The 12,825-nt window shown below is 52.9% G+C and overlaps 1 protein-coding gene across 5 annotated transcripts in view; it reads right to left on the bottom strand.

Moving 5' to 3' along the window:
* Positions 1-12,825, bottom strand: part of SEMA5B (semaphorin 5B) — a 117,268-nt gene continuing 104,443 nt past the window's right edge. For 3 of the 5 annotated variants that reach the window (XM_053220945.1, XM_053220944.1, XM_053220943.1), the window contains exons 12-23: positions 11,357-11,413; positions 5,766-5,883; positions 5,443-5,624; positions 4,291-4,434; positions 3,941-4,088; positions 3,597-3,822; positions 3,182-3,400; positions 2,520-2,690; positions 2,267-2,416; positions 1,902-1,946; positions 1,257-1,462; positions 1-1,028 (exon numbers count right to left, since the gene is read on the bottom strand). In XM_053220945.1, coding sequence (XP_053076920.1) covers positions 870-1,028; positions 1,257-1,462; positions 1,902-1,946; positions 2,267-2,416; positions 2,520-2,690; positions 3,182-3,400; positions 3,597-3,822; positions 3,941-4,088; positions 4,291-4,434; positions 5,443-5,624; positions 5,766-5,883; positions 11,357-11,413 — 1,825 coding nt within the window. In that variant the 3' untranslated portion in view covers positions 1-869. The remainder of the gene's footprint in view (positions 1,029-1,256; positions 1,463-1,901; positions 1,947-2,266; positions 2,417-2,519; positions 2,691-3,181; positions 3,401-3,596; positions 3,823-3,940; positions 4,089-4,290; positions 4,435-5,442; positions 5,625-5,765; positions 5,884-11,356; positions 11,414-12,825) is intronic. The other 2 variants (XM_027061003.2, XM_027061001.2) reach the window with 1 other exon arrangement.

Genomic DNA, 12,825 nt, shown 5'->3' on the forward strand with positions numbered 1-12,825 from the left:
GTGTGTGTGTATGTGTGTGTGTGTGTGTGTGTGTGTTCCTGAACAGATGAAGGGCCAGCAGAGACTCCCAAGCAGGTCTCAGCCAACAGCTCTACTAAGCAGCAGCTAGAAGACAGTCTCCATAGTGGCACGGAGGCTGGACTCCTGCTTCCCTTTCTCTTGGGCCACCTGTTGTGCATTCTGATGGTAAAGCTGAGGCCTGTGCCAGCCCAGATTAAAGGGCTTCTTAGCAAAGTTCAATCTTCAGTCCCCAGCCCTCACTGCCTCTGACCAGAGGGATGTCCCTGGGGGAAGTACAGACTGCTAGGTAAAGGTGGACAACCTGGGCCAGCCTTGGTCCCCAGGTCACACTGGGGCAGCACCACAGCGGCCCAACCCTGGGTGGAGAATCCAGAGCTTCTGGGGCCATTTGATTAGTTCCTCTCAGAGATAATCAGGATGTAGCCTACGCCCTTCCTGAGGCCAGCCAGAGAGGGACAGCCTTGGCCTGTGATGGCCACATGAGCGTCATTTCCAACCCAAACCTAAGAGCCTGCTGTTCGGCCATCTCCACTCTCCAGTTCCTCGCACACCCAGTAGGTCCACAGCCCAGACAAGGCAGGGGATATCAGCACGGTAGTGAATTGCAAGGAGGCCATGAGAGACCTGGGCTGTGCTGGAACTGCAGCCACGTGCCAGCCTGAAGCCAGCCCTCTCCCCCATGGTCACCGCCAGCCAGAGCTCTTTGAAGTCGGATGGGACCCCCACAGGCAAGGCAGCAAGTTCTTGGCCTGGTGCAGAAGGAGAAAACCAAACTGGCTCCACCGTCCCATTTCCACCTGCTCTGTGCCTTAAAAAGGCAAGGAGCCCAAGTCCCCAGGACAGTGTTATCAGCTGTTGGGGAAGCACCGTTGTCCAGGTGAGGCCTCAGGCCGGAAGCTGTGTTTGTTCAGCGGGCTGGGATAGTAGGTGGTTGTGTACACATTGGTCTGCTGCAGTGGGTAGAAATTGGCTCTGTCATCAGGAATCAGGTTATTCTTGTTCAGGGTCTGTGGAAGAAGGTAGGAACCAGAAAGAAAGGGGTGAGGGAGGGATGGGGAAAGGCGACAGGCCAGGGCAAGGAGATCAGGGACCAGCCAGTGAAAAAACATTCTGGCTGCTGACGCAGCTCATGATACCCTGTGCCCTCCCGAGTGCCCAGCCCAGTCATGCCCAGCTCAGGGCCAGAACCACTGCCCCCTTTACCCTGCACTCTGCTTCTACAGGTAGGCTCCCACCTTGAACTCCATAGGCGTGTACTTCTCGTTCTTGGGGGTGCCCCCACCCTTGTAGTGCAGGTGGTTGGGGGTGGCAGGATGGACGAGTGTGGATTCCTGGGACTGGCGCTGGCAGTGCTGGCAGGACAGGTACACCGCCAAGGTCAGCAGCCCAGAGCCCAGGAAGCAGGAGACACCTGTGGCTACCAGGTGGATAAGACTGAACCCTGGGAGAGGCAGAGGCAAGTGGTAAGGAAAGGGCCACTGCGGAGAGAAAAGACTCCTGACTGCCTCCCAGCAGGAAACTCTGAGATCTAAAGAAAGGGCTTTGAGGCCAGAGCCCAGGAAAACAGGAAGGCGGGGCAGCCTGCCACCAGGGGCCTCTCTTACGGGACACCTCTGGTTTAGGTCAGAGGAGGCAACCACAGGGTGTGGAGTTGGGTGACTCTTCTTGAATACAGACTTGGTGATCCTTGGCTAGTCGGGGGGCATGGATGGAACCTCCCAGCCCCCGCCCCCACACATGGTCTAAAGCAGCCAGGACCTCCACAAGGTTTGTCTCTCTGGAGCAAGAAGTTGAGAAACTCCAGATTTCAGGGTAGGGCTGGTCTCCTCCTTGGGGAGGAGAGGTAGAAAGCATCACGAGGTGGGGCAGGTTCCTTTTACCTCCACAGCTGGTGGCCTCCTCCATGCTGGAGGCAGGCAGGATCACTGCAGGAAGACAAACAGAGAGGGTGTTGGGGCAGGGAGGAAAGAAGGGTCCCTCTTGGTCTACGTATATCTTTAGGAAGGCCCGTGGGTCAGCGCTGAGCTGTGGGACGGGGCCTGGGGCCTTCATTCCACCCTGTCCCCACTCTCTGAGAATGGGGGGTCAGCCCATTCTCTAGGTGAGAAGGGGCAAAAGCTCAAAGTGTGTGCCCCTCCCACTCTGGTGTTTCATCCTGGACCCACCAAGATTCTTCAGAAGGAGAAGGAAGTTGGGGACACAGGGTAGGAAGGGTGGGTATGAAGGTGCTGGCTTGAGGACCTACCAGGAATCTCGCTGTAGGGGCAGGGGCGGCTCTGGCTGCTGTTTCCAGCACAGGTGCTGGGCCCTGGGACCAGCTCCTCACAGTGCCGGCTGCGGCTTTGGACTCCGTCCTCAGTGCATGCACTCCACTCAGACCACGGTGACCAGCCTTCTGTGGGTTGTGGGCTGGGATGAAGTTAACCGCTCTGGGACCCCCTGGTGGGGATCCAAGGGATCCATGGTGCTCCCCAGCCCTGGCCGGATGTTCTCAATACCTGGGCAAGCCTGTGTAGCACACAGTGCCTCCTCTGTGTGCAGACCAAGACAGATGTCCTCGCCCGGGGAGGGCGCGGGGCTGGTGCAGGAACGTGTTCGTTGATAGTGGCCTCCACCACAAGACGCTGAACATGGGGACCATGAAGTCCAGCAGGACCAAGCACCCCGCACTGCAAGTGGACAGGGTGTGTGATGGGGGCTGCAGGTGAAGGCACAGCCCAAGACAGTCTTCTACCTTTATGGCACGCTAGGCCACCCTGCCCTGGGCCACCCTGACCCCATCATTTGCACCACCCCACAGCCTACTGTTAAGGATTGCCCCTATCCCCTCAGGGGTGCAGTGGGGAAATGAGGCTGCAAAGGAGACATCAAAAACCAACTCCACCTCAAATCAAGCTCCTTAGCTAGCTAACCTATTAGGGACAGAGAAGAGAGTGACACGGAGGGTGAGAAAAGACCCTGTTCTGTGGGACAAGCCACTGTATCCAAGTTCAGGGCACAAACTTGCTCTAGGGCCCAGTGGACAGAGCTGCCAAAAACAAAAACAAAACAAAACAAAACAAAACAAACAAAAAACAAAAAACGAGGAAGACAAGGTCCTCTGGGCATGAGCTGTAGCCTAGGGGATCTCCTAGATGGGGATTCCTAAGCGGAAGGTCACCTGGACAAGCCTGGGGATTGCAGTCCTGGTACTCGGCAGCGTCGCCCACGCATGGCAGGCCTCCGTTGCGGGGCTCCGGGTTCGTGCACGTTCTCTTGCGGACACGGAAGCCCAGCTCGCAGTCCCGGGAGCAGGACGACCAGGGGCCCCACGCGGCCCAGCCCCCGCTCACAGAGTGCGGGGAAGTGGCCCCGCTGCGCAGGAGATCCTCCACCAGGGCTGGGTGGGGCACGGGTGGGGAGACTGGCCTCAGCGACAGGACACCCAGCGGCCCCCACTCCCTCCCCACACACAGTCCTTCTGGCTCCTTCCAAACCCCGCGATTCACCGCCCCGAGCTCCACCCGACCCCGGCCTCCCCCAGCCCCGCGCCAGCACTCTGAGCCTGGGAGGGAAGGGACTGCACGGCGCTGTACCATCGGTGTCGCAGGCGCCCGAGCCATCCGCGGGGCAGGTTCTGGTCTCCGTCCTCCTCCGGCCAAACTGCAGGCCGTGGGGGTCGGGCAGGGGCGCGCGGCACGTGAAGCGGAAGCGTTGCTCCTGCCGCGCCCCGCCCTGAGTCACGTTCACGGGCAGCCAAGGCGTCCAAGGGGTGTTGCGCCGCACTTCGGGGCAGCCCTCTGGGTTGCACGTCTTGAACTCCTTCGGGATGGGAGCACGTACTGTCTCGTGACCTACAGCCCCAGGCCGGCCCTGCTCCCCCTCCCGCTCTCCCCTTGGTGCAGGCCCTCCTGCCCGCGCCCCCTCTTCAGGTCCTCACCACGCCGCAGCCTGGGCAGGAGTTGCCGTTCTCACAGGACCGCCGCCGCGATTGCACGCCGCCCCCACAGTTGCTGCTGCACTTGCTCCAGGAACCCCACGACGCCCAGAAGATGGGCACCGGGCAAGGCGTGTTTTCGTTACAGAACCTGAGGGGAAGGGTGTGTGTTGGGGCGGGGGAGAGCAGGCAGCCCCTTCCCTAACAAGAGGTCACTGGGAGTGCAAGCCCGGGAAGGTCAAGAATCCACCGGAACACTCGGAGAATCCAGGCCATTTTCTAGGAGGCCGGGGAGGTCTGGGATCTCAGGGCTAGCTAGCGTCTGAGGAACCTCTGGCCACACCCTCGCTCACCGCTCCTCCCGGCTCTTGCCCACGCAGATTCGGCCCCCGTGGCGGGGAGCAGGGTTGCTGCAACTTCGCTGGCGGACCTGGAATCCGATCCCACAGGACGTGCTGCACAGGGCCCACGAGGACCACGGCGTCCACGCCCCATTCCTGGTGGGGTCAGAGGGGACAGGGACAGATGACGCTCTGAGTCCTGGCTACCCAGATGTAGTCTGTCTCTGGGCAGGTGGGTTTTATGTTGTCTGGAAGTTGTCAGACAGTGACACAGAAAATATCAGCTCCTAAGCAGGCCGTCTCAGGCAGACTTATTTATGTGATCATTTGTTCCTTCATTCCCCAAACATGTGTTGAGAACCTTCTTCCATATATCAGGAGGTGCTCTGGGCTAAGGGCATAGAGATAGGGCATAGGGCATGGAGATACTCACACAGCAAAAGGACACATTCTCTAGAGAAGGCCCCAGTTGCCTTTACAATACGCAACATTTGTTTCAGCCTTCTTCATTGTCCAAGCCTTGCACTCAAACCCATGCTCTCTCCCCTGTTCTACATCAACACGCGCTTCGCTCCAACCTCCGACACTATTCACTGTTGTCTACTTTGATTCCAGTTTTCAAGTTCTGGCTGTACCACTTACTGGCTGTATAAGCCTGGACAAGTTACTGAAAATTTCTGTGCCTTGCAATAATACTCTTATCATTAAAGTAAGGATAATGATTGTATTCCTACCCCCATGAGGTTGTTTTGACAGTCAAATCAATAAACATATATAGAATTGAGTTATTCTAAGAGAGTTCAAGGTTGCACCTAGAGTGGCATTTCAGGATTGGCACCCGGTCTGCCTACTTTACTAACATCCCCTGCTGTCCCTTGTGTTTGGAACAGCAAGGCTTACTGGGGCTGTCGTCTGTGACTCCTGTGCCTGTACAGCCTTCCTCTTTGTATCAAGAGCCCCCACGAGGCAGAGACTTCTCTCCCACTAGAGTCAAAACTCCCCCAAGGCTCATGCTTTAGCTACCTTTCCAGTCCCCTGCACAGCTCTGAAGTGGTTTCTGTCTCTTTGTGGGAACACCTGCTTGAAGATGCCCCATTTCCTCTATTCCACCCTCCTCCAGTCCAAGGCAGGCAGCCACCACCCAATTCCTGTATCCTCATATACCTGGAACAGTTGGCAATGTGGATGGCTGGCCCCAGGCAGTCTTGGCCCCCACAGCGTGGTCGGGGGGAGTCACAGGCTCGGGCCCGACAAAGGCAAGAGCCCGAATTGTCCCCATCTAAGTGCTCACATGGTTGCCATGGTGACCACTGGCCGAAGCCCCCATCCCGAGTCACATTCCGCACCTGCAAAAACATAGCAAACAGGTCACACAAGTCAGGGATAGGGAAGGCACCAGGTCCCAAGGGATATGGGGATTCTGATGGACAGTCACAGCCTGAATTAGGGGAAGAGGTCCCAGGTGGGGAGCATGAAAGGGTTCTCACAGGACACGTGGTTATGTTCTGCGTCCAGAGGCTCATGTTGGAGCTGTCCTCAAGCGTGCTGCAACGTTGCTGCTTCCCGTCCCAGCCGCAGTATGGGTCCCGTGCCCCCAGGCATGCCCTGCCAGACAGAGGTCCTGAGACTCAAGCCAGCTGCCTCTCAGTCTCACCTGTATCCCATTAACACACCTAGGTACTCTCCTCTGGGTGCCCTTATCCATCCAGTCGCCCTTCACAGCAATAACTAAGCTCACTGAACACTTACTGCGTGCCGGGAATCCTTTAAAACACTTTACAAGCATGAATTAATTTAATACAGCAACCCAATGAGGAAAGTACTGTTATTATCCCCACAATATATGCAGGAAACCCAAAGAGCTGGACAAGGATTAAAACCCATGCCTTCCAGAGCCCACACACTTAACCTCGCCTTCCCCAAGCCTGGGTGCCCCATTCTCTTCATCTAGGTCCACTGGAGAAGATGCGGTAAACAGAAATCCAAAGTAGTGTCTGTCAGACACTATAATAGAGTCCTAAAACATTAATGATGGAAAGCATCTTAGAGACGGTCTGGCCCAGTGGTTCTCAACCCTGGCTGCACATTAGAATCACTAAAGAAGCTTTCAAAAAATATTGATACCCCCCCCCCACCCCAACAAAAATCTCTGGGGATAGAAGGTTTTTAAAAGTTCCCAGGTGATTCTAATGGGACCCAAGGTGAGAGTTACTGGGATCCACAGTACAACCTTTTTGTTGTACAAAGGAAGAAACAGAGAGAAGGAAGAGGAGTTTCCCCGAGATCACACAAATTGCACACGGCAGAGCTGGGGCTAGAACCTAGACTTCCTGACCACGCTTTTCCCACCACGCTCCTCCTTCCCAGCTGGAGACTGTGTCTGACTTCACACACTGAGCGCACATAGGCCCATGCCTTAAAACACAGGCACAGGGTCAGGGAACACCTAGGCATAGTTCAAGGTCGCCTGGGGCATCCACATGCTTGTGCTGCTCAGGGGCAGGAACCAGAGTCCAGTGTGTTAGCATCATGAGAATGAGCTCAGACTGCCGGGAGAGGGGTCACACATCCCAGGTCCCCCTTCCTGGTCCCTCAGGGTTGGCCTATCTGCAATGACCCAGAAAAGGTAATTGATCACAGACCAATGAATGCACCAAGTGCTGCTACTTCTCATATTCTAGGCCTCCTCTCTTCCCTTTCTCTTTCAGACTTACTCATTGTATCCTTTACAGTTTTTTTTTTAACAACAACAACAACAACAACAACAAATTAAATCTCAGGGTGCCTGGCTGGCTCAGTCAGAAAAGCAACACTTGGGGCGCCTGGTGGCGCAGTCGGTTAAGTGTCCAACTTCAACCAGGTCATGATCTCGCAGTCCGTGAGTTCGAGCCCCGCGTCAGGCTCTGGGCTGATGGCTCAGAGCCTGGAGCCTGTTTCCGATTCTGTGTCTCCCTCTCTCTCTGCCCCTCCCCCGTTCATGCTCTGTCTCTCTCTGTCCCAAAAATAAATAAACGTTGAAAAAAAAATTAAAAAAAAAAAAGAAAAGCAACACTTGATCTCAGGGTGATGAGTTTGAGCCCCCGTGTTGGGCGTAGAGATAACTAAAAACAAACAAACAACAAACAAATATGTAAAAATAATCAAATATCTACTAGTAAGCCTTCAAGGAGGAAAAAAAAGAGTATGGAAAACATTTTAAGGTTATTTATTTTGAGAGAAACAGAGAGAGCACAAGTCAGGGAGGGGCAGAGAGAGAGGCAGACAGAGATCCCAAGCAGGCTCTATGCTGTCAGCACAGAGCCTGATGCAGGGCTCAACCCACAAAACCGTGAAATCATGACCTGAGCCAAGCTCAAGAGTCAGACCCTTAACAGACTGAGCCACCCAGGCACCCCGAGTGTGGAAATTATAGAATCAGGATTTGCTGTTCATTGCTAAGCAAAGAGAGCATCAGACTCTGGCACCTGAAGGAAGTTCCCTCCAATACCCAGAGAGCCCACTGCCGACCCCAGGGGATACCCTGGATCCTTTCTGCCTCCTTTCCCCAGCTTCCACCCTTTTTCCTAGGCCTGGCTGCTCCACTGCAGTGGGCCTGCAAGAGCGGGTCTAGAGAGAGCACTGGGACTGGGGGCAGAAATTGGAAGTTAGGAAGCAGAAAAGCTTTCAGGTAAAGGAGGTTCTGGATGGCAAGGAGGGTGGGGGAGTCCACACCATGACGTGACACTACAGAGTGATTTCTGATTGGCCAAAGGGGCCAAGGGTTAAAGGAATACATGAAAGAGTCAAGGGGTTGCTCTTTTTGGTGTTTTCAGGATAGAATCTCTCTTTTCACTTGAAGCTTCAGGGAAAGTCTCCTGTCAGGTGAGTTCTTTATTTTCAGTGGTTCAACAGACTGTGTCAGGTTCCAGGGACAAAAGAGCTTATATGAGAGACCTTACGAAGAAGAAGAGGGTTGAGGCTTCCCCTTGTTGCCAGAGAAGGTTGAAGAAGACAATGATGCCCCTTGCTCAGGCAGCCCCTGGCCTCATGTAAGGGAGGTGATGCCTGGGGCTTCAATGGGCGAGGGCCTTGATGGACCCCAGTAAGCACACTCTGGCCCACCCAGAAATCCAAAACGTTCATCTGTTACTCAAGAATCTGTTTCCATTTTACTCACCCAAGAACAATTTGTGTAAATTGTGCAATATAAGTGTGTTCATATTTTCATTGGGGATCCAAAGGTTTGATTTGGGGGTGTTTCACCAGCAGAATGAATCAAACTAGACATCATGGGACTAAATGCAGTACATATGCAAAGTAGTCCCAGCAGCATGTGGTTTTGAGATTCTGCTCCTCTGGCTGACATTTGAACCAAATTTGCTGCTAGCAAATTTAACCAATCAGAACTCAATAAAACCCACTCCTGAGGGTATTTCCCTCAGCTCTCAGAAGGCAGTATCAAACTCTAGAAGCAGCTGATGTGGCACTTTGTAAGCTATATAAATTAAATGGAAAAAAAGCCATGACTAGTGATTAATAATAATAATAAATAAGATTCTATTCATCAAAAACAAAGGTCTGCCAGTAGAGAATATGGATAAAAGCAGAAAATCTGAATCGGTTTATTCAAGATAAAAGCAGTAGATACTGGAAGATTGCAATTTGCCTCTTGCTACTTCTTTCATCTAGGGTCTAACCAGTTCTAGGACAATTGTTTCCAGTTTTGACTGCAAATTAGAATCTCCTGGTGATCTTTTCTAAAAGCTTCAGCAAACAAAATAAAAAACCCACCTATATCTGGGCCTTCCGGATCAGAGGAGGCCCAGGCACTGGAATCTTTTAAACACTCCCCAGGTGATTCTAAAGTATAGCATGGTTGATCATTGCTTTTCTAAGGCTACATTGGTCAGGGTTCTTAAGCTAAGAGATGAAATGTCTTGTCTTTCCAATCCATGACAGAATAAGAAAAGAATAAGGATGGAAGAAAAACACAGATTGGATGCTGGCCCCAACCCCCTACCTCCCACCCCTGCCCTGCTTAGGCTCCCTCGCCCTCTCAGCCTGTTCTCAGTTCTCCCAGAGAGGAGACTAGATTCTCCACAGATACACCTGCCCTGGCCTGCCCCTGCCCCTGCCCCTGCCCCTGGCTCTGGCTGCCTGAGGAAGCTTGCACGACTCCCTTGGAGCCAATGCTTGAGCTCTCTCCTTGTCCACACTTGCTGCTTTGGGCCAAAGACTACTCCAAAGCTTACAGAGCAGGGAATGTTCTTAAGAAAATTAAAGCTCCAAGGAGAGAATTAAAGTGTGTCTGACTGTAAGAATGGGTAGCAATTGAGAGTTCCTTCCATAGAAGCAGCCATTAGACCGATAATATATTATCATGTCTTTTTTACTGCAGTGTCTTAAGCAGCCGTTACAAAAGGGAACAGGTTCATTCCATGGGCTGGGAGGCAGGACAGAGATGGATGGTGGAAGTTGGAAGCAGGCGGATTCCAGAACCCTGCAGCAATAGTTTCACAATGGGAGCTGTCCAAGGTGGAGCTTGAGAGCAAGTGGCCATTATTTAAGATGGCAGTGGAGGAAAACCCAGATTTCCTGCCTGGGAGGGAGGTGGGAAGGAGATACTCTGATCCACGTTCCTGAGTGAGCTGGGGTAGGCACCCCCACGCCTCCTCCAGTGCCTCATGAAGGGCATGCTGGAAGGAGGAAGGGGGTGGCTCATGCACAAAGCATCTGCTTTTTAGAGCCAGTCAGCAGCTGATTCCCTCTGCTCCACCTCTTGTGAGCCCTGGTCTCTCTCTGGCCAGGCCAGGATCCTGGTCACGCCCTATGGGGCTGAGATTTGCCTGAGTGAAAGGAGAGGGCTGGAGACAAGCCCCTGGATTCCGGGCACAGGAGGGAGCGTGAAGAGGCCTCTGCGCATCCATTCTCACCCTCCTGCCAGTTCTGTTAGGAATGAGGAAAAAGGCATGAAATGTCTATCCCGGGACACAGTAAACCCGTGTGACAATCTGCCCCACAATAGCACAGATTCTCATATAGTGTGATAGTTGGCTTCCAGACTCTGGAGTGCATGGATTGGTGGCTACACAGCCTCACCCTGGTCATTTTATTAACTTTGCAATAATGAGACCTCACATTTTCAGATCCACCTCTAGTTTTATAGCAGGATCTCACTGTACACATCAAAGGTTCAGATCCCAAATTCAGGAGTTCAAACAGGGTGAAAGTATCAGATTCCAAACTGACTTCTTTCTCCCTTGCTGTTCCACCTGGCCATGCTCTGCACCCTCCCTGTCCCCTCTCTGCAGCACCATGTGAGTGGTGAAATGTCCCAGCGTCTTCCTTCCTCTGGTTCCACTGCAGACCCCATTACTTGATATCCAGCCTGGAGCCGCACTACCTCATGCTGGCCGACCATCTGACCCTCTACAGTGCTGCACGCCACTGTCTCCTTGATGGCTGTCAAACACCTATTCACATTGCCTGTCACTCCACTTCCCCCACCTCAGTGCCTATAGCCACAGATTGGGATCAAATCCTCCCTTGGCATTCTCAGCTGGCCTCAGTACTATTCCTCACTCCTCTCCTGCACCAACCTCCTCTCTCAGGCCAAATAATCAATCTGCTGATGGATCAGTCATGTGTGGAAGGCCATTTTGTGCCTGGGGCTGGGCATGGTCCCCTGGTGAAGTAGAAAAAGTACTGGGACAGTGGGTTTGCCTTCAAGGATCTACAACCTCTTAAAGAACAAGGCACATGTGAGGGGCACCTGGGTGGCTCAGTCGGTTAAGCGTCCGACCTCGGCTCAGGTCATGATCTCATGGCTCGTGGGGTTCAAGCCCCAAATTGGAATCTGTGCTGACAGCTCAGAGTCTGGAGCCTGTTTCGGATTCTGTGTCTCCCTCTCTCTCTGCCCCTCCCCCAGTAACACTCTGTCTCTCTCTCAAAAATAAATTAAAAAAAACACAACAACAATCATTTAAAGAACAAGGCATATGTGAAAAGTTTAATAACAACACACGAGTTAAAGAAGAATACAAGATATGGGAGAAACACCGCCAGTAGACAGCCTATCATTCATGCCACGCAGTATTACCTGTACTCAATGTCAGAGATGCTGAGACTCCAGAGATCCCAGGAGGCTGCAGGGCCCCTAAATGCATTTGTGGAGATGGGAAAGGAATAAGGACACTAGCTACGACTTGTTGGGCTAGGCACTTCATGGATGTAATTCCCAATCCTTACAACATCTCTGCCAAAACCAACTATCATTTACTCCATCACAGTTTCCCCATTTTCCCCCGAGAGGAAAGCTCAACAGGTAAAGTAACTTGCTCAAGATGACACAGCCAGTAGATGACGGAGCTGAGGGAGAATCCTAGGTGTGTCCCATTCTGCCACGTAAGCCCCGCCTAGTATGCCTCACACGTCCAACACAGGGTGAGGTTCTCTCCCCAGCCAGACATCTACAGCTCTGAGGGAAATGAGAGTGTTCTAGGCCGTGTTCTTGCCTCTCCCCTCTCACACGGACAGCTTTGCAAAGTGCTCTGAGCGTGGGAGGGCTTAGTAAATGTTTGGTGTTTTGCTGACGGAGCCATGTGTTGAGACTGAGGGGAGCCTGAGTGTCTGCGCACTGCCCTCCCTTTCTTCCTCTCTGGCTGCCACACCATGGCCATCCAGTGTCCTCCCCTGCCCTCCAGACCTCTGCCCAGCTCCCAGCACACCCCACAGGGGCTGGAGAACGACCCTTGGCAGCAGGGATACCATTTGTCTCTAAACTCTCAGGACAGATGGGCACAGCCAGGAGGTTTCTGTGTTGCAAAGGCCACAGGAGCCCATGGGGCTGTGGCTATGCCAGCCAAGGCAGCCTTTGATTATCTCAAAAATGAGGGGGCACAGCTCAGGGGAGCTTCACGTGATAGGCATCTGAGATGCATTTCTATTTGACTTTGGAATAGGCTTTTTGTTTTCCCCCCTAAATGCCAGTGCCGTTATTGCCAAATTTGTGAATCCACTTGAAGCTAAGGTCTCAGAAGCAGTTGGGAAGCAAACACAACAAACAACTCCACATGGTTCCTCACCTCCACCCCACCCAAGCCAGTCCTCTCTGCCTCCTCTAAGTCAGGAAGGAAGAAAAGCAAAAACCTGGTGCTGACTCAAAAGTATCATCTCTCATCTCCCCCTCCACATCTAGGTAGTAAGTACTGTGGTTTCAAAGATAAAGACCTTTCTCTGAATTAAAGGGGCTGAGAATAAATCAGCTAAGCTAGAGCTGGCTGGGAGGCCTTAACTTTGGGGTTGACAACAGGGATAACAGCAGCCACCACCATTTGCTAAGCACACGCTTTTGCCCCAGGCAGTGATAAGTGGTTCAGGCAGACTATCTCAATTAACCTTTACAAAATCCCTGCAGATATTTTATGAGAAGGAAACCAAGGTTCAGAGAGGTTAAGTGACTTGTCCAAAGGCAAATAACGAGACTGGGTCAGGATGCCACCCTAGGTGGTTCCAAAGCTCTGCCTCTTAGGCGCCACCTCCGAGGTGCGATTGGCGGGCATAAGCCTC

This window comes from Acinonyx jubatus, chromosome C2 (genome assembly GCF_027475565.1).
Source record: "Acinonyx jubatus isolate Ajub_Pintada_27869175 chromosome C2, VMU_Ajub_asm_v1.0, whole genome shotgun sequence".
Classification (NCBI taxonomy): domain Eukaryota; kingdom Metazoa; phylum Chordata; class Mammalia; order Carnivora; family Felidae; genus Acinonyx; species Acinonyx jubatus.